A 22,359-nucleotide genomic window follows, 5' to 3' on the forward strand; every position below is an offset into this window, starting at 1 on the left:
GGGACAAGCGGTAGAAAATGGATGGATGGATGGATGAATAGTAGAAAAAAAAAGATATGTATCTATATATATATATATATATATATATATATATATATATATATATATATATATATATCCATCCATCCATTTTCTACCGCTTATTCCCTTTTGGGGTCGCGGGGGGCGCTGGCGCCTATCTCAGCTACAGTCGGGCGGAAGGCGGGGTACACCCTGGACAAATCGCCGCCTCATCGCAGGGCCAACACAGATAGACAGACAACATTCACACTCACATTCACACACTAGGGCCAATTTAGTGTTGCCAATCAACCTATCCCCAGGTGCATGTCTTTGGAAGTGGGAGGAAGCCGGAGTACTCGGAGGGAACCCACGCATTCACGGGGAGGACATGCAAACTCCACATAGAAAGATCCCGAACCTGGATTTGAACCCAGGACTGCAGGACCTTCGTATTGTGAGGCAGACGCACTAACCCCTCTGCCACCATGAAGCCCTATGTGTGTGTATATATATATATATATATATATATATATATATATATATATATATATATATATATATATATATATATATATGTGTGTGTGTGTGTGTGTACAGGCATATATCCATACATATGCATATATATACACATATAATATTATTTGCATATTATACTCCGAAAAAATAAAAAGACATGACACATGAGGACATGATGGACACATTGTGCTCACACAGGCCTGTTTAATGCTAGTATGGCTCTTGGGTAAAAACTGTTTTTTGTTCTTATTTTTCCCCGCTTTTAGCTACCTATAGCGCAGACCCGGGCAAATTCAGGCCCGTTTAGCTTTATAATCTGGCCCGCCGGACATTCCCAAATAATTGTTTTAGATGTTTACGATGGAAAGTGTAGCTGCCATCAATTTTCCCTCCAATTTTTCATATGTGTGAGCAAACGCCAAAACTCCTTGAGCATTTAGTGGCTCATATGTGAGCGACAGCAGACGTGCACACTGTTATGCGCTTATCTTTTTATTCGATTTTGTGCGCGGCCTAAATTTGTCGTGCGCAGAGGACGCGTGAGCAGTGTGCAATTGCAAAGGCGCTTACCTTAGAGCATGGGTGTCAAACTCTGGCCCGCGGGCCAAATTTGGCCTGCCGTGCAATTTCATTTGGCCCTTGGGGCAATATCAAATTAACTTTAGAGCTGGCCCGCCGGTACTATACAGCGGCAGAGCCGCTGTAACACTGCATTCTCCGCTAACACTCGTACTTGCCAACTCTCCCGATTTTCCAACCATTCTCCCGAATTTCTCCAGATTTCCACCCGGACAACAATATTGCTTTGTCTACAATATGTTGTCACGTCCGCTTTTCCTCCATACAAACAGTCACATAATATATGCGACTTATACACGCACTTAAGTGAATGCAAGCATAGTTGCTCAACAGCCATACAGGTCAGACTGAGGGTGGCCGTATAAACAACTTTAACACCGTTAAAAATATGCGCCGCACTGTGAACACACACCAAACAAGAATGACAAACACATTTCGGGAGAACATCCGCACCGTAACACAACATAGACACAAAAGAACAAATACCCACAATCCCTTGCAGCACTAACTCTTCCGGGACACTACAATATGCACCCCCCGCTACCACCTAACCCCGCCCCCCACCCATCTCATTGTTATTTTATTTTAAGATTTATTAGCCTGTGGAAAAATGTAATGTTGATATTTACCTCAGAAGGCTGCAAATAGAAAAGAGGCATTAAATGTTTTATTTAAATTCTATTAATTTTACCATTTAAGTTTTTTCGGGGTTTTTTTTTTTATTTGATTTTGCACTATTAAGTTGTATAATTATTGCTTGTTCCATATTCAGTGGTAAAGCAAATCAGTGGAGCAAACTGAGCAATAATTAACAATTTATTCATGCACTTTCTCTTGCTACTTCAAGGCTTGAATGTTTGATTCATTCATTATTGTTATTTTATTTTCAAATGTATTATTAGCCTGTGGAAAAAGTTTATTTTGATATTCACCTCAGAAGGCTGCAAATAGAAAAGAGTCATTCAATTTTTATTTAAATTTTATTTGATATAGGGGCTTCACGGTGGCAGAGGGGTTAGTGCGTCTGCCTCACAATACGAAAGTCCTGCAGTCCTGGGTTCAAATCCGGGCTCGGGATCTTTCTGTGTGGAGTTTGCATGTTCTCCCCGTGAACGCGTGGGTTCCCTCCGGGTACTCCGGCTTCCTCCCACTTCCAAAGACATACACCTGGGGATAGGTTGATTGGCAACACTAAATTGGCCCTAGTGTGTGAATGTTGTCTGTCTATCTGTGTTGGCCCTGCGATGAGGTGGCGACTTGTCCAGGGTGTACCCCGCCTTCCGCCCGATTGTAGCTGAGATAGGCGCCAGCGCCCCCCGCGACCCCGTAAGGGAGAAAGCGGTAGAAAATGGATGGATGGATACCATTATTTTTTTCATTATTTTTTGAAACTGGATTTTGCATGTCACTAAAGTTATATAAGCCTTGCTCGTTCAATATTCAATGCAAAACTTGTTTGGGTCCCTATTAAAAGGTTTATTTGTTCAACCTTGGCGCGCGGCTTTGTTCCGTTTAAAATTTCGGCCCACTCTGTATTTGAGTTTGACACCCATGCCTTAGAGGGAACGTTGGCTGCCTTTTATGATGTGCGGTGATGTTTTCTAATGGCCGTAAGTCTTCAACTATACAAAGTCATTCAATGCTTGGAATCTGCATCATATACTAGTTACTATGGTCATCTAATTAGTTACTTCGGTCACTATGAGATATCTCAGATTCTAGTTGGGGTTGTTTTACCCTTCGCGTTGATATTTCACTGTTTGTTGCATTTTGGTTGTGTTTCGGTAGATTGTAAAATATGTTGTCAATATTCAGTGTTTTATCGTTCATAGTTAATATTGTAAATCCCACATTCTTTATTGTCATGTACATTCTGGGTGTCTCATTCAGTAAAAAATGTCAAATTCCATTCCGTTATTTAAGGGGCTCTGTAATAACGTTTTTAGCTTTCAATCATTATTGTGAGATTTGTATTAGTAAAAATAGATATAGCGGTCCCCAGACACACTTTTTTATCCAAATCTGGCCCCCCGAGTAAAATAATTGCTCAGGCCTGCTACAGCGTCTGCCCGAGAGTATCAGTTCTAGCTGGCAGTACTGGGTTTTTCAGGATCGCCTGTGCTTTCCCGAGACAGCAGGCGCTGTACAGGTCAGCCAGGGAGGGGAGGGGGGCGTCCGATGATCTCCCAGGCGGTCTTTACGACCCTCTGGAGCGCCTTTCTCTCTGGGGCCGTGCAGCTGCTGAACCGCACGCAGATGCAGTAGGTCAGGATGCTCTTAATAGCGCACCGGTAGAAAGACACCAGCAGTTCCCGTGAGAGGTGGTAGTTCTTGAGTGAGGGAGGAAATAGAAATAGAAAATGCTGTACTTCCTTAAAATGGCCGCCGGGTCGCTAATTAATTTAAAACTTCTTCTCACTCCGGCGCTTGTGTTGGATACAACTTTAAGCCATAAACAACCATGGATCAATATAGCTCGTCTAAAAGTAGGTGTACTGTCATAACCTGTCACATCACGCCGTGACTTATTTGGACTTTTTTGGTGTTTTCCCGTGCTAAGTGTTTTAGTTCTCGTCTTGCGCTCCTGTTTTGGTGGCTTTTAATAATAATAATAAGAATAGATTTTATTTGTAAAAAGCACTTTTCATTGAGAAAACAACCTCAAAGTGCTACAGTGTATTAAAAAAAACTAACTAAAACAGCCTAATAGCCAGAACTAGTATGTATACCGTATTTCCTTGAATTGCCGCCGGGGCGCTAATAAATTTAAAACCTCTTCTCACTCAGACGTTTACCAAAGGCATGCGGTAACTTTAGGCCTGCGCTTATAAATTTGAGTGTGATGTAAGGACACCATCATGAAAAGCACATTTAATAAAAAAAATGTTATTATGGTCTTGCCTTTACTTATAAATGAAGTCCATGCGCAGCTCCTTCTGATCAAAAGCATCAATAACTTGTTTATAGAAGTCTTCCTTATCTTTCTTCAGTTTTAAAAGTCTCTCTGTCTCGATGGAGATCTTCCTTTATTACCTCCTGCTTCCATTGAAAGTCCAGTTTAGAAAACTTTTTTATTTTAGATATGTAATCCTCCGTGTTAAAAGTGCAAGTGAGAGGAAAAAATAAACGATCGCTGCTCACTCTTGCTGCTTGTTGTCACTTCTTCTGCAGCAAGAAGGATCACTAGCGCCCTCTACCACCAGGAGGCGGGAGTCATTTAATGACTCATATTTGACACACGCAGCTACGGTATATTAATAAAACCGCTGCTTACTGTTCTTTTTAGAATATTCAATAGGTTGGACCTTAAATCCTACTGAATAGCTCTTAATCTTCTTCCCTTTATGCGATTTCAAACTATTTGAAATCAGCCTCCTCTATTTTGAAAATGATGACAGGTGAAGTGTCACACGTGACGTGACGAGTTTGACCTGATGGAAATTCTAGGCATATGCTAATTATCCATCCATCCATCCATCATCCTCCGCTTATCCGAGGTCGGGTCGCGGGGGCAACAGCCTAAGCAGGGAAACCCAGACTTCCCTCTCCCCAGCCACTTCGTCTAGCTCTTCCCGGGGGATCCCGAGGCGTTCCCAGGCCAGCCGGGAGACATAGTCTTCCCAACATGTCCTGGGTCTTCCCCGTGGCCTCCTACCGGTTGGACGTGCCCTAAACACCTCCCTAGGGAGGCGTTCGGGTGGCATCCTGACCAGATGCCCGAACCACCTCATCTGGCTCCTCTCGATGTGAAGGAGCAGCGGCTTTACTTTGAGTTCCTCCCGGATGGCAGAGCTTCTCATCCTATCTCTAAGGGAGAGCCCCGCCACACGGCGGAGGAAACTCATTTCGGCCGCTTGTACCCGTGATCTTATCCTTTCGGTCATGAACCAAAGCTCATGACCATAGGTGAGGATGGGAACGTAGATTGACCAGTAAATTGAGAGCTTTGCCTTCCGGCTCAGCTCCTTCTTCACCACAACGGATCGGTACAACGTCCGCATTACTGAAGACGCCGCACCGATCCGCCTGTCGATCTCACGATCCACTCTTCCCCCACTCGTGAACAAGACTCCTAGGTATTTGAACTCCTCCACTTGGGGCAGGGTCTCCTCCCCAACCCGGAGATGGCATTCCACCCTTTTCCGGGCGAGAACCATGGACTCGGACTTGGAGGTGCTGATTCTCATTCCGGTCGCTTCACACTCGGCTGCGAACCGATCCAGCGAGAGCTGAAGATCCCGGTCAGATGAAGCCATCAGGACCACATCATCTGCAAAAAGCAGAGACCTAACCCTGCGGTTACCAAACCGGAACCCCTCAACGCCTTGACTGCGCCTAGAAATTCTGTCCATAAAAGTTATGAACAGAATCGGTGACAAAGGACAGCCTTGGCGGAGTCCAACCCTCACTGGAAATGTGTTCGACTTACTGCCGGCAATGCGGACCAAGTTCTGGCACTGATCATACAGGGATATGCTAATTAATTTTGCAAAACGAGTTTGACCCTGCGGAAATTCTAGACGTGCGCTAATAAAAATAATATTTTGCGAAACGAGGTTGACCCGGCGTTAATTCTAGGCAGGTGCATACTATATACCCGGCGGCAATTCAAGGAAATAGGGTGGATTTTTCTCATGTACACCTGTCACTTTCAAAACATTGCATATATTGCATATATTTTCAAATGAACCCAAGATATGATGTAATTCTAATACGCTTTTCTATTCCTACACTCCTTCCTTAATGATGGATTGCTTTTGTTGCATCGTCACACCAATAGAAAATTAGCCGTGCCTTTAAGGCCACACTGTCCAATCTATTTTTAGACAGCCAAAGGAGCAGGAATTTTTCTCCCCCTGTGTACCCCCTAAAAATAATCCAAGCATCTTGAATCGTCAGACGTAACACTGTAGCCTGCCCGTTTGCCAACATGCATTGTCGTGTTACTAACTGCATAGATTTTGAAATGTGTGTTAGACAAGGTTGTGTTTGGTCAGCTCAACACTAAATGAAGGACTTTGCTGTGCAATGTCTTAAATTGTCTGGATTGCTCTTTTCTCTTTTCTTTTCGGTGTGATGGGGTGTGCATGCGTGTGGTGTTCCTCTGCAGGCGCTGGGCTGTCTGCTGTACAAGTTGTGCTTCTTCACTCTGCCCTTTGGTGAAAGCCAGGTGGCCATTTGCGATGGCAGTTTCACCATTCCGGACAACTCCCGCTACTCTTACGATCTCCACTGCCTCATTCGTTAGTCCATCTAAACACTTTTTTTATTCAAACAGTTTGTTTTTGTGCTCCTCTCACAAAGGCATGCGCTTGCTCGCCCTTTAAGCTAGAATGGAGCGCTCTGCTGTTTTTTTTTTTTTTCTTAATCTGACCCTGCTTGCTGTCAATTGTGCGTCTTCGCAGGCTACATGCTGGAGCCTGACCCAGACAAAAGGCCGGACATCTACCAGGTGTCTTACTTTGCCTTTAAACTGGCACAGCGGACTTGCCCGGTTCAAAATGTGAAGGTGTGTTTACCCCTTTTCATTCCGCCATGAACAATTGATTTCATTTGTTAAATCAGATATCTCAGCTGTGATATTGTGAAAAGGCACCATGACTAATACAAAACCCCGAAACCAGTGAAGTTGTCACGTTGTGTAAATCGGTAAATAAAAACAGAATACAGTGATTTGCAAATCATTTTCAACTTATATTGTTATCATTATTATTAAGGTTTATTTGAAATAGGGACAGATACAAAAAACATAGACATCTGAAACAGTTATCCAATGTATGCATCATAGTGTTTGTAGCCAAAGCTAATTTACAACACTTCTCCCCAACAACAACAACACAGACAACACCCAACATCATTCAAACAGGAAAATAAAAATAATAAGGCAAAAATGAGTCGATATAGCGGTGTAGCTCGGTTGGTAGAGTGGCCGTGCCAGCAACTTGAGGGTTGCAGGTTCGATTCCCGCTTCCGCCAACCTAGTCACTGCCGTCGTGTCCTTGGGCAAGACACTTCACCCACCTGCTCCCAGTGCCACCCACACTGGTTTAAATGTAACTTAGATATTGGGTTTCACTATGTAAAGTGCTATGAGTCACTAGAGAAAAGCGCTATATAAATATAATTCACTTCACATAATAATGATAATAGAAATAATACAGACAAAGTGCAAACTAGATAAAAGCCAATAATAATAATAATAACTCAAAGTGCAGACTAAATAAAAACCAATTAGTAAAAATTTGTAAAAACCAAACATGGAAACATGATTGCTGCTCAACTAGCCATAATTTTGTTTGTTTTTTGAAAGTGACAAGTGCAGATATACTTTTCAAAGTGTCAGGTAAAGAGTTCCATTGTTGTGGTCCTTTTATTGAAGAGGCAGTCTGGGCTAGATTCAAATGAATAGACTGCAAAGACAAGATATTTAATGTTCCAACTGAGAAACTTTATTTTTTTTGCAAATATTAGCTCATTTGGAATTTGATGCTTGCCACATATGAAAAAAAAGCTGGCACAAGTGAGAAAGTTGAGGAATGCTCATCAAACACTTATTTGGAACATCCAACAGGTGAACAGGCTAGATGAAACAGGTGGGTGCCATGAAGTGAAGTGAAGTGAATCATATTTATATAGCGCTTTCCTCTAGTGACTCAAAGCGCTTTACATAGTGAAACCCAATATCTAAGTTACATTTAAACCAGTGTGGGTGGCACTGGGAGCAGGTGGGTAAAGTTTCTTGCCCAAGGACACAACGGCAGTGACTAGGATGGCGGAAGTGGGAATCGAACCTGCAACCCTCAAGTTGCCTGCACGGCCGCTCTACCAACTGAGCTATACTGGGTATAAAAGCACCTTCCATGAAATGCTCAGAAGCATTGCATGGAGGATGATGGTCGCCTTCACCTGTTCACCTTTACACGCCATATGCTTTCAAACAGTCCACCAGTCACACGGACGGCTTTCGTGCGACCATGCTTTTATGGTTCGGAAGGCAGTGGTTGAATTTGCATCCACTTGAATTTTTCAGCTTGTTGATTTTCGCCATTCTTTGAGCGGTCTATGCATGGTGGTTGTGCTCAAGAACACTTTTAGAGTCCACTAAAAACCCACATAAGGTTGGTAAATGTATTTTTCTATACAATACACATTTCCCTTGAAATCTTAAAAGCCATGCACATCATTTTGTAGTACAATAGGACTTGAAATATTGCCTTTAAACCCTTCTATTGGGGTAAATAATGGCAAACCCCATTGTAGATCAATGGGTTAAGAAGACCCAAATAAAAACCCCAAAACCAGCGAAGTTGTCACGTTGTGTAAATTGTAAATAAAAACAAATATTAGCTCATTTGGAATTTGACGCCTGCAACATGTTTCAAAAAAGCTGGCACAAGTGGCAAAAAAAGACTGAGGAAGTTGAGGAATGCTCATCAAACACTTATTTGGAACATCCCACAGGTGAACAGGCAAATTGGGAACAGGTGGGTGCCATGATTGGGTATAAAAGCAGCTTCCATGAAAAGCTCAGTAATTCACAAACAAGGATGGGGCGAGGTTCACCACTTTGTCAACAAATGCGTGAGCAAATAGTTTAAGAACAACATTTCTCAACAAGCTGTTGCAAGACATTTAGGGATTCCACCATCTACGGTCCGTAATATCGTCAAAATGTTCAGAGAATCTGGAGAAATCACTGCACGTAAGCGGCAAGCCCGTGACTTTCGATCCCTCAGGCGGTACTGCATTAAAAAGCAACATCAGTCTGTAAAGGATATCACCACATGGGCTCAGGAACACTTCATAAAACCGCTGTCAGTAACTACAGTTGTTCACTACATCTGTAAGTGCAAGTTTAAACTGTACTATGCACAGCGAAAGCCATCTATCAACAACACCCAGAAACGCCGCCGGCTTTGCTGGGCTCGAGGTCATCTGAGATGGACTGATGCAAAGTAAAACATTTTTTGTGGTCTGACGAGTCCACATTTTGTTTCTGGAAACTGTGGATGTCGTGTCCTCCCAACCGAAGAGGAAAATAATCATCCGGACTTTTATAGGTGCAAAGTTCGAAAGCCAGCATCTGTGATATCTGTGGTATGGGGGTGCATTAAATGAATAAATGATAAATGGGTTGTACTTGTATAGCGCTTTTCTACCTTCAAGGTACTCAAAGCGCTTTGACACTACTTCCACATTTACCCATTCACACACACGTTCACACACTGATGGAGGGAGCTGCCATGCAAGGCGCCAACCAGCACCCATCAGGAGCAAGGGTGAAGTATCTTGCTCAGGACACAACGGACGTGACGAGGTTAGTTCTAGGTGGGATTTGAACCAGTGACCCTCGGTTTGCGCACGGCCACTCTCCCACTGCGCCACGCCGTCCCATTAGTGCCCAAGGCATGGGTAACTTACACATCTGTGAAGGCACCATTAATGCTGAAAGGTACATACGTATGTTGCCGTCCTATCAACAGCTTTTTTCAGGGACGCCCCTGCTTATTGCTCCAAGACAATGCCAAGCCACATTCTGCACAAGTGCGGGTACTAGACTGGTCTGCTTGTAGTCCAGACCTGTCTCCCATTGAAAATGTGTGGTGCATTATGAAACCTAAAATACCACAACGGAGACCCGGGACTGTTGAACAACTTAAGCTGTACATCAAGCAAGAATGGGAAAAAATTCCACCTAAAAATATTCAAAAATGTGTCTCCTCAGTTCCCAAACGTTTACTGAGTGTTGTTAAAAGGAAAGGCTATGTAACACAGTGGTAAAAATGCCTCCGTTACAATTTTTTTGCAATGTTTTGCTGCCATTTAATTATAGGTTAATGATTATTTGCCAAAAAAAACGAAGTATCTCAGTTGGAACATTAAATATCTTGTCTTTACAGTCTATTCAATTGAATATAAGTTGAAAAGGATTGTATTTTGTTTTTATTTACCATATACACAACGTGCCATCTTCCCTGGTTTTGGGTTTTGTACATCAACTTGCTGCAGGGAAATTAATATATATATATATTTTTTTCCCATATTCAAGAATTTGACAATTCCCTCCAAACTTCCCGAGCCAGTCAAAGCGAGCGAAGCTGCTGCAGCCAAAAAGAACCAGGCCAAACCCCGGTAAGTCTCACCCCATTTATGCTACTAATAACACGTTTATCAATCAATCAATCAATCAATCAATTGTTTATTTATATAGCCCTAAATCACAAGTGTCTCAAAGGGCTGCACAAACCACAACGACATCCCACATAAGGGCAAGGAAAAACTCACCCCAGTGGGACGTCAGTGACCGTGACTATGAGAAACCTTGGAGAGGACTCTAATAAGAGTATTAATATTATTATTATTATTAAAAATGATATTATTATTATCATTAATAGTAATATGGAGGCCAGCTGTGCTGAAGGAAGCCAGAGAGGCAGCAGCACATTCATCTTCCAAACCGTTTAAACTAAGATCCTGTCTTTTTGTCAACAGACTGACGGATCCCGTCCCCACCACGGAAACCTCCATCACCCCTCGCCAGAGGCCCAAAGCGGCTCACACGCAGCCGAGCGCCGGCATCCTCCCCATCCAGCCGGCCGCCCTCACCCCGCGCAAGCGAGCTAATCTCCCCGGTGGTGCAGCTCAGCCTGTCGGTAATGCACCTTTTACACGTATCCGTCACCGAGCGTATGACTAAAGATGTGCGTGCGGCGAATGATGGACGAGATGAGGCGCGCAGGTCAGAAAAGTGAAATTAAAATCTAGCATTATTAGAAAGGAGTCTCCTTTAATGCTGCTTAATTAGGTGAGGAATGACTTTCATCCACTTGTTTGTGAATGTGTATTATTTTTCTCATGTGGATATGCAGGACTAGTGGAATCGGATATGAAGAGATACAAATGGCCCCGTCATGAAAATATGCAGATAATTAGGACACATTCAGACTATCGTAAAAGCATGGTTTGTCTTTTAAGATGGACTGGTTGTGTAACAGGTGGACATAGACCAGGGATGTCAAACTGGTTTTCATTGAGGGCCTCATGGCAGGTATGGTGGCCATCAGAGGGCCTCTTGTAACAATGATTTTTTGTTTATTTTTATTTTTTGTCCTGTCCAGCTATTTCAGGCAAATCATCAATCAATCAATCAATCAATCAATGTTTATTTATATAGCCCCAAATCACAAATGTCTCAAAGGACTGCACAAATCATTACGACTACAACATCCTCGGAAGAACCCACAAAAGGGCAAGGAAAACTCACACCCAGTGGGCAGGGAGAATTCACATCCAGTGGGACGCCAGTGACAATGCTGACTATGAGAAACCTTGGAGAGGACCTCAGATGTGGGCAACCCCCCCCCTCTAGGGGACCGAAAGCAATGGATGTCGAGCGGGTCTAACATGATACTGTGAAAGTTCAATCCATAGTGGCTCCAAGACAGCACCGAGAGTCCCGTCCACAGGAAACCATCTCAAGCGGATCAGCAGCGTAGAGATGTCCCCAACCGATACAGGCGAGCGGTCCATCCTGGGTCCCGACGAGCGGTCCATCCTGGGTCTCGACTCTGGACAGCCAGTACTTCATCCATGGTCATCGGACCGGACCCCCTCCACAAGGGAGGGGGGGACATAGGAGAAAGAAAAGAAGCGGCACATCAACTGGTCTAAAAAGGAGGTCTATTTAAAGGCTAGAGTATACAGATGAGTTTTAAGGTGAGACTTAAATGCTTCTACTGAGGTAGCATCTCGAACTGTTACCGGAAGGGCATTCCAGAGTACTGGAGCCCGAACATATAGTTGATGTAGATGCCCGTATCGGCTGTTCAGATTTAATTTACAAAGGAGAAGTGTAGGATACTTCTCTTGTTGCCTTATTTGTATTTGACTTTATTGAATGTATTTATATTATAATTTGGTGCAGCCAGGAGGGGATAGAAGGAGAGAAAAAAAGAAGACAGAGGGGGAAATTGTGGGAACAAGACAGAGAGACAAAAACAACAACAATAGAGCAACATCAGCGCATACGAAATATACAAATATGACGGTAAAAGTGATAGCAAAGAAGCAGTTAGCGAAATAAATAATAGTACAGAAAGGACAATGAGCATATTTACACTACAAATGGAGCATTACAAATACCGATAGAGATAGCGCTATTGATAATGAACAATACCAATAATTTACCTCTATTATCTACAATACAGTTGAAAAATAAAAAAATAATACTGAAAAATGGAGGGGAAGAAAGAGAAGCAACATATATTAACCTTGTAGATTGTTATAGTAACAATAGGTCAAGCCAGTGGTCCCCGATTGGTACCAGGCCGCAGAAGCATTTTTTATTAATTTATTTTTTTAATGTTTTAATTTATTTATTTTATTTTTTTTATGAAATCAACATAAAAAACACAAGATATGCTTACAATTAGTGCACCAACCCAAAAAACCTCCCTTTTTCATGACATAAAAAAAAAACGTGCAGTAGTAGTTTTTTACAATTTACAGTAATATGCTGTAAAGAAAAATTTAACATTTATTGTCATTTTTTTTATTAATATGATGCGTACTTTGCTGTAAACCATTTCAGGTGACTACCTCTTGTAGCTCATCCAGAGAATGCGAAGAGTGTGCAAAGCAGTAATCAGAGCAAAGGGTGGCTATTTTGAAGAAACTAGAATATAAGACATGTTTTCAGTTATTTCACCTTAAAGCATACTTGCCAACCCTGCTGATATTCCCGGGAGACTCCCGAATTTCAGTGCCCCTCCCGAAAATCTCACGGGGCAACCATTCTCACGAATTTCTCCCGATTTCCAGCCGGACAACAATATTGGGGGCGTGCCTTTAGCGTCCTCTCTCACCTGAAAAGGAGACTATTGTATGTCTCTGTTACCCATAGGTTTACTTTTAACCCATAAAGTAGGCAAGCACGGAGCTATTTCTCAGCGTGTGTTTATTCCAACCGGCAGGGTAATACACTGACACACAACATCCGGATTCCCATCATGCATCGCTTCAAAACTACGGCAAGTAGTAATGTCCAAAAATGTAACAGAGACGAAGCAGCAGAAGGAAGATGAGACACAGTGACGACGAGTAAGAAGAAGAAGTACCCTTGCAAGTTCCAAAAATGATTGGAAAAAATTATTTCAGTTCATCCAGGACAGCTCGCAGGGAAAGTGGTATGCTGCCTGCGAATTTTGTAGATAGGCCTCCCCCATATTGAACATGGTGGCCGTACGGATATACTCATTCATAAACGGATTTTATATATATATATATATATATACACACACTGTGTATATATATATATATACACAGTATATATGTGTATATATATATATATATATATATATATATATATATAAAACAATTGCTTGAAATCTCCCAAATTTGGAGGTCTCAAGGTTGGCAAGTATGCTTTAAAGTACATAACTTATGTTTTCATTCACTGTTTTGACGCCTTCAGTGAGAATCAATCAATCAATCAATGTTTATTTATATAGCCCCAAATCACAAATGTCTCAAAGGACTGCACAAATCATTACGACTACAACATCTTCGGAAGAACCCACAAAAGGGCAAGGAAAACTCACACCCAGTGGGCAGGGAGAATTCACATCCAGTGGGACGCCAGTGACAATGCTGACTATGAGAAACCTTGGAGAGGACCTCAGATGTGGGCAACCCCCCCCCCTCTAGGGGACCGAAAGCAATGGATGTCGAGCGGGTCTAACATGATACTGTGAAAGTTCAATCCATAGTGGCTCCAACACAGCCGCTAGAGTTCAGTTCAAAGCGGATCCAAGACAGCAGCGAGAGTCCCGTCCACAGGAAACCATCCCAAGCGGAGGCGGATCAGCAGCGTAGAGATGCCCCCAACCGATACACAGGCGAGCGGTCCATCCTGGGTCCCGACGAGCGGTCCATCCTGGGTCTCGACTCTAGACAGCCAGTACTTCATCCATGGTCATCGGACCGGACCCCCTCCACAAGGGAGAGGGGGACATAGGAGAAAAAAGAAAAGAAGCGGCAGATCAACTGTTCTAAAAAGGAGGTCTATTTAAAGGCTAGAGTATACAGATGAGTTTTAAGGTGAGACTTAATCTACAATGTAAATAGTCATGAAAATAAAGAAAACACATTGAATGAGAAGGTTTGTCCAGATTTTTGGCCTGTACTGCACAGGTAGATAAGGGCACAAAGTTGAGACAAGTAGTGCAACTCAGGTTTCAGCTTTTGTTACATTAGCCCTCACATGTCTGAACCTGCTATATCACGCTTTGTTTTGCTGACCATGCAGTTCATGTCCTCCCCGCAGGCGTCAGCTTAAACCTCTCCCAGCCCGCTGCAGCCCTGCAGTCACAGAAGGCGCAGACGTCCGCCCTGCCTGTCATCCAGTCACAGAACAACGCCATTCCAGCTGTAGCACAGAAGCAGGTGCGTACAGATTTGTTGCCAAGATGAAGGAATTGTCACTTTATTCTGTATTTGTGTGCGGTGAAGCCGATATCAGGAGCAGAAGCTACAGCGGCCGTCGTGAAGCCCGCGTGTAAGCCCGACGTCCAACCTCAAGCCCAACAACAGGCCCCGCCTCCCCCAGGGACCGGCACCGCCCCCCAGCAGGCGGCGCCACAGACTCCGTCCAGCCCCGCCGCACCCCAGCGTCCCGCTCGACGCAAGCCGCCCGTCCAGGCTCAACAGTCGCCCAGCAAATCAGCCCCCAATCAGCCATCAGCGGGCGAGCAGCAATCAGTCGTGCAGGCTCACGCCGCTTCCACTGAAGTAGGCCAGAAGGCAGCTGAGACTGTAAGCAAGACCGCCCACAACCTCAACGAGCATCCCTGCCGTTGCACGTTAACAACGTGTGTCTCTCTGGACCAGACTGCGCCTGCTTCTCCAAAGACGTCGGAGGCGCAGAGCCACAGACGCGTCCCGAGTGATCCCACAGCGAGCAGCGCCAATGGAGTGGCCGACTCCTCACAGGGGGCAGAGGCAGACCTCGTCCAGTAAGTCGCTTGTTTGCTACAAAACCCCAAATCCAGTGAAGTTGTCACATTCTGTAAATGGTAAATGAAAACAGAATACGATGATTTGAAAATCATTTTCAACCTGTATTTAATTGAGCAGACTTCAAAGACAATATAGTTAATGTTCCAACTAAGAAACTTATTTGTTTTGCAAAATAATCATTAACTTAGAATTTAATGGCAGCAACACATTGCAAAAAAGTTGTCACATAGGCATTTTTACCACTTTTTCACTTTGCTTCAGTCCATCCTAGATGAACGAATCCGGCGGCGTTCTGGGTGTTGTTGATGAATGGCTTTCGCTGTGCATAGTAGAGTTGTAACTTGCTCTTACAGATGTAGCGACCAACTCTAGTCACTGACAGTGGTTTTCTGAAGTCTTCCTGAGCCCATGTTTCAGTTTCAGTTTATTTTCAGTCTAACAAAAACATATTGAAACATAGATCACGATTCAAAAATGAATAACATGACTGTGGTGATATCCTTTACACACCGATGTCACTTTTTGATGCAGTACCGTCTGAGGGATCATGGTCACGGGCATTCAATTTTGGTTTTCAGCCTTGCCGCTTACATGCAGTGATTTCTCCAGATTCCCCGAATCTTTTGATGATGTTACGGACCGTAGATGGTGAAATACCTAAATTCCTTGCAATAGCTGGTTGAGAAATGTAGTTCTTAAACAATTTGCTCCGGCAATTGTTCACAAATTGGTGAACCTGGTCCCATCCCTGTTTGTGAATGATTTGAGCATTTCATGGAAGCTGCTTTTATACCCAATCATGGCACCCACCTGTTCCCAATTAGCTTGTTCACCTGTGTGATGTTCCAAATAATCAATCAATTTTTATTTATATAGCTCTAAATTACAAGTATCTCAAAGAGCTGCACAAGCCACAACATCCTCGGTTCAGATCCCACATCAGGGCAAGGAAAAACTCACAACCCAGTGGGACGTCGACGAGAATGACCCCTAGACGACCCACCCCCCCTGACTCCCGCCTCTATGGGAGACCAGATGCAATGGACGTCAAGTGGGTCTGACATAATATTGTGGAAGTCCAGTCCATAGTGGATCCAACATAATAGTGAGAGTCCAGTCCATAGTGGATCCAACATAATAGTGAGAGTCCAGTCCATAGTGGATCTAACATAATAGTGAGAGTCCAGTCCATAGTGGATCTAACATAATAGTGAGAGTCCAGTCCATAGTGGATCTAACATAATAGTAAGAGTCCAGTCCATATTGGATCTAACATGATAGTGAGAGTCCAGTCCATAGTGGATCTAACATAATAGTGAGAGTCCAGTCCATAGTGGTTCTAACATAATATTGTGTGTCCAGTCCATAGTGGATCTAACATAATATTGTGTGTCCAGTCCATAGTGGATCTAACATAATATTGTGTGTCCAGTCCATAGTGGATCTAACATAATATTGTGTGTCCAGTCCATAGTGGATCTAACATAATATTGTGTGTCCAGTCCATAGTGGCTCTAACATAATATTGTGAGTGTCCAGTCCATAGTGGATCCAACATAATCGTGAGAGTCCAGTCCATAGTGGATCTAACATAATAGTGAGAGTCCAGTCCATATTGGATCTAACATGATAGTGAGAGTCCAGTCCATAGTGGATCTAACATAATAGTAAGAGTCCAGTCCATATTGGATCTAACATGATAGTGAGAGTCCAGTCCATAGTGGATCTAACATAATGGTAAGAGTCCAGTCCATAGTGGATCTAACATAATAGTGAGAGTCCAGTCCATAGTGGATCTAACATAATAGTGAGAGTCCAGTCCATAGTGGCTCTAACATAATAGTGTGTCCAGTCCATAGTGGATCTAACATAATATTGTGAGTGTCCAGTCCATAGTGGATCTAACATAAAATATGAGTTTCCAGTCCATAGTGGATCTAACATAATATTGTGAGTGTCCAGTCCATAGTGGATCTAACATAATCGTGAGAGTCCAGTCCATAGTGGATCTAACATAATAGTAAGAGTCCAGTCCATAGTGGATCTAACATAATAGTAAGAGTCCAGTCCATAGTGGATCTAACATAATATTGTGATTGTCCAGTCCATATTGGATCTAACATAATCGTGAGAGTCCAGTCCATAGTGGATCTAACATAATAGTGACAGTCCTGTCCATAGTGGATCTAACATAATCGTGAGAGTCCAGTCCATAGTGGATCTAACATAATAGTGACAGTCCAGTCCATAGTGGATCTAACATAATGGTAAGAGTCCAGTCCATAGTGGATCTAACATAATAGTGAGAGTCCAGTCCATAGTGGATCTAACATAATAGTGAGAGTCCAGTCCATAGTGGTTCTAACATAATATTGTGTGTCCAGTCCATAGTGGATCTAACATAATATTGTGTGTCCAGTCCATAGTGGATCTAACATAATATTGTGTGTCCAGTCCATAGTGGATCTAACATAATATTGTGAGTGTCCAGTCCATAGTGGATCTAACATAAAATATGAATTTCCAGTCCATAGTGGATCTAACATAATATTGTGAGTGTCCAGTCCATAGTGGATCCAACATAATCGTGAGAGTCCAGTCCATAGTGGATCTAACATAATAGTGAGAGTCCAGTCCATATTGGATCTAACATGATAGTGAGAGTCCAGTCCATAGTGGATCTAACATAATAGTAAGAGTCCAGTCCATATTGGATCTAACATGATAGTGAGAGTCCAGTCCATAGTGGATCTAACATAATAGTGAGAGTCCAGTCCATAGTGGATCTAACATAATAGTGAGAGTCCAGTCCATAGTGGCTCTAACATAATATTGTGAGTGTCCAGTCCATAGTGGATCTAACATAAAATATGAGTTTCCAGTCCATAGTGGATCTAACATAATATTGTGAGTGTCCAGTCCATAGTGGATCTAACATAATCGTGAGAGTCCAGTCCATAGTGGATCTAACATAATAGTAAGAGTCCAGTCCATAGTGGATCTAACATAATAGTAAGAGTCCAGTCCATAGTGGATCTAACATAATAGTAAGAGTCCAGTCCATAGTGGATCTAACATAATATTGTGATTGTCCAGTCCATATTGGATCTAACATAATCGTGAGAGTCCAGTCCATAGTGGATCTAACATAATAGTGACAGTCCTGTCCATAGTGGATCTAACATAATATTGTGAGAGTCCAGTCCATATTGGATCTAACATAATCGTGAGAGTCCAGTCCATAGTGGATCTAACATAATAGTAAGAGTCCAGTCCATAGTGGACCATCCCGAGCGGAGACGGGTCAGCGGCGCAGGGATGTCCCCAACCAATGCACAGTCCACCCCGGGTACCGACTCTGGAAACGGCAGATCAACTGGTCTAAAAAGGGGATCTATTAATCAATCAATGTTTATTTTATACAGCCCTAAATCACAAGTGTCTCAAAGGGCTGCACAAGCCACAACGACATCCGCGGTTCCGAGCCCACACAAGGGCAAGGAAAATAAGTGTTTGAGTATTCCTCAACTTTCTCAGTCTTTTTTGCCACTTGTGCCAGCTTTTTGAAACATCTTGCAGGCATCAAATTTCAAATAGGCTAAAAAAGTTTTCCAGCGTGAACATCAAATATCTTGTCATTGCAGTCTATTGATTTGAATATAAGTTGATAAGGATTTGCAAATCATTGTATTCTGTTTTTATTTACCTTTTACACAACGTGCCAACTTCACTGCTTTTGGGTTTTGTACAACGTCTTACTGTAAGACTAAGATCACATTCAGTGAAGAGACTGTCCCTCTTTAGCTCCCAAGCCGGCTCCATCCAGCCCGCTCATTACCAAAGCGAGAGCTCCGCGGCGCCCACATGGAACCCGTTCGACGACAACGACGGCTTCTCCAACTTGACGGCAGAAGAAATCAAGCCCGAAGACGCCAAGCCTGCTGGTAAAGTGTGTGCTCGTTTGGTGTTCTGCCTTCGTGAGTGCATCATGCAAACTGTGGTTTGCAGAGCCGCCCTCAGGGTGCGAGACCCCGTGTGAAGAGTTGATACCCGGCTTACAGACCTCGCCTGGGGAGAACACATCGCAGGACTGTCAAGGTATGTCACACCATCCATCCATCCATCCATTTTCTACCGCTTATTCCCTTTTGGGGTCGCGGGGGGGGCTGGCGCCTATCTCAGCTACAATCGGGCGGAAGACGGGGTACACCCTGGACAAGTCGCCACCTCATCGCAGGGCCAACACAGATAGACAGACAACATTCACACTCACATTCACACACTAGGGCCAATTTAGTGTTGCCAATCAACCTATCCCCAGGTGCATGTCTTTGGAAGTGGGAGGAAGCCGGAGTACCCGGAGGGAACCCACGCAGTCACGGGGAGAACATGCAAACTCCACACAGAAAGATTCCGAGCCTGGATTTGAACCCAGGACTGCAGGACCTTCGTATTGTGAGGCAGACGCACTAACCCCTCTTCCACCGTGTCACACCATTACATATATATATACAGTATATAGCATCACAACCCTCTTGAGGCTCCTTAAAGGGGCCCCTTAATGTTGACAACATTTTTTTTAATTATTATGGACCTAAAAATAATGTCTATAGATGCAAACCCTGTTTCCATATGAGTTGGGAAATTGTGTTAGATGTAAATATAAACAGAATACAATGGTTGGAAATCATTTTCAACCCATATTCAGTTGAATATGCTACAAAGACAACGTATTTGATGTTCAAACTCAAACATTATTTTTTTTGCAAATAATAATTAACTTAGAATTTCATGGCTGCAACACATGCCAAAGTAGTTGGGAAAGGGCATGTTCACCACTGTGTTACATCACCTTTTCTTTTAACAACACTCAATAAATGTTTGGGAACTGAGGAAACTAATTATTGAAGCTTTGAAAGTGGAATTCTTTCCCATTCTTGTTTTATGTAGAGCTTCAGTCGTTCAACAGTCGTATTTTATGCTTCATAATGCGCCACACATTTTCCATGACAGACAGGTCTGGACTGCAGGCGGGCCAGGAAAGTACCCGCACTCTTTTTTTTTTACAAAGCCACGCTGTTGTAACACGTGCTGAATGTGGCTTGGCATTGTCTTGTTGAAATAAGCAGGGGCCTCCATGAAAAAGACGGCACTTAGATGGCAGCATATGTTATTCCAAAACCTGTATGTACCTTTCAGCATTAATGGTGCCTTCACAGATGTGTAAGTTACCCATGCCTTGGGCACTAATGCACCCCCATACCATCACAGATGCTGGCTTTTGAACTTTGCGTCGATAACAGTCTGGATGGCTTGCTTCCCCTTTTCTAAAACAATTTGAAATGTGGACTCGTCAGACCACAGAACACATTTACGCTTTGCATCAGTCCATCTTAGATGATCTCAGGCCCAGAAAAGCCGGCGGCGTTTCTGGATGTTGTTGATAAATGGCTTTCGCTTTGCATAGTAGAGCTTAAACTTGCACTTACAGATGTAGCGACGAACTGTATTTAGTGACAGTGGTTTTCTGAAGTGTTCCTGGGCCCATGTGGTGATATCCTTTAGAGATTTATGTCGGTTTTGGATACAGTGCCGTCTGAGGGATCAAAGGTCACGGTCATTCAATGTTGGTTTCCGGCCATGCCGCTTACGTGGAGTGATTTCTCCAGATTCTCTGAACCTTTTGATGATATTATGGACCGTAGATGTTGAAATCCGTAAATTTCTTGCAATTGCACTTTGAGAAACTTTGTTCTTAAACTGTTTGACTATTTGCTCACACAGTTGTGGACAAAGGGGTGTACCTCGCCCCATCCTTTCTTGTGAAAGACTGGGCATTTTTTGGGAAGCTGCTTTTATACCCAATCATGGCACCCACCTGTTCCCAATTAGCCTGCACACCTGTGGGATGTTCCAAATAAGTGTTTGATGAGCATTTATGGGACGGCGTGGCGCAGTGGGAGAGTGGCCGTGCGCAACCCGAGGGTCACTGGTTCAAATCCCACCTAGTACCAACCTCGTCACGTCCGTTGTGTCCTGAGCAAGACACTTCACCCTTGCTCCTGATGGGTACTGGTGGGCGCCTTGCATGGCAGCTCCCTCCATCAGTGTGTGAATGTGTGTGTGAATGGGTAAATGTGGAAGTAGTGTCAAAGCGCTTTGAGTACCTTGAAGGTAGAAAAGCGCTATACAAGTACAACCCATTTATCATTTATTTTTATCATTCCTCAACTTTATCAGTATTTATTGCCACCTTTCCCAACTTCTTTGTCACGTGTTGCTGGCGTCAAATTCTGAAGTTAATGATTATTTGCAAAAAAAAATGTTTATCAGTTTGAACATCAAATATGTTGTCTTTGTAGCGCATTCAACTGAATATGGGTTGAAAATGATTTGCAAATCATTGTATTCTGTTTATATTTACATCTAACACAATTTCCCAACTCATATGGAAACGGGGTTTGTAAGATCAAAGAAATCAGGAGCACACTGAAGTCTGAGTGACAACACGGGGACAATGGAAAAGAAAGAGCAGACCCAGTGTTCAAAAACAAGAAAATGAGTGCAGAGCGCTATTATTGTATTTTGTGTCCTCTTTTACTGATGTATTCCCTCTCGATGCTTGAGGAAATGCTGGAAGAGCATGAGGAAACACAGACTATGATGTCTATGGAAGAGCAAGGAAAAACGAAAATGGCGATTATTTTTGTATTTATTTTTTACTATATCAGTTTGGATGCAATCATGGACCAGGGCAACAAAAACGTGCAATGAAGCGATCAATCAATCAATCAATCAATGTTTACTTATATAGCCCTAAATCACTAGTGTCTCAAAGGGCTGCACAAACCACCACGACATCCTCGGTAGGCCCACATAAGGGCAAGGAAAACTCACACCCAGTGGGACGTCGGTGACAATGATGACTATGAGAACCTTGGAGAGGAGGAAAGCAATGGATGTCGAGCGGGTCTAACATGATACTGTGAGAGTTCAATCCACAATGGATCCAACACAGTCGCGAGAGTCCAGTCCAAAGCGGATCCAACACAGCAGCGAGAGTCCTGTTCACAGCGGAGCCAGCAGGAAACCATCACAAGCGGAGGCGGATCAGCAGCGCAGAGATGTCCCCAGCCGATACACAGGCAAGCAGTACATGGCCACCGGATCGGACCCCCTCCACAAGGGAGAGTGGGACATAGAAGAAAAAGAAAAGAAACGGCAGATCAACTGGTCTAAAAAGGG

General features: G+C 43.3%; 1 protein-coding gene across 3 annotated transcripts in view; it reads left to right on the forward strand.

The window, feature by feature from the left end:
* LOC133535840 (AP2-associated protein kinase 1-like) overlaps positions 1–22,359 on the forward strand; it is a 74,397-nt gene that overhangs the window by 26,372 nt on the left and 25,666 nt on the right. For all 3 annotated transcript variants that reach the window (XM_061875816.1, XM_061875814.1, XM_061875815.1), the window contains exons 8-16: positions 6,209–6,341; positions 6,504–6,607; positions 10,148–10,230; positions 10,591–10,751; positions 14,423–14,541; positions 14,608–14,910; positions 14,986–15,110; positions 18,919–19,058; positions 19,123–19,212. In XM_061875816.1, coding sequence (XP_061731800.1) covers positions 6,209–6,341; positions 6,504–6,607; positions 10,148–10,230; positions 10,591–10,751; positions 14,423–14,541; positions 14,608–14,910; positions 14,986–15,110; positions 18,919–19,058; positions 19,123–19,212 — 1,258 coding nt within the window. The remainder of the gene's footprint in view (positions 1–6,208; positions 6,342–6,503; positions 6,608–10,147; positions 10,231–10,590; positions 10,752–14,422; positions 14,542–14,607; positions 14,911–14,985; positions 15,111–18,918; positions 19,059–19,122; positions 19,213–22,359) is intronic.

This window comes from Nerophis ophidion, linkage group LG17, assembly GCF_033978795.1.
Source record: "Nerophis ophidion isolate RoL-2023_Sa linkage group LG17, RoL_Noph_v1.0, whole genome shotgun sequence".
Classification (NCBI taxonomy): Eukaryota; Metazoa; Chordata; class Actinopteri; order Syngnathiformes; family Syngnathidae; genus Nerophis; species Nerophis ophidion.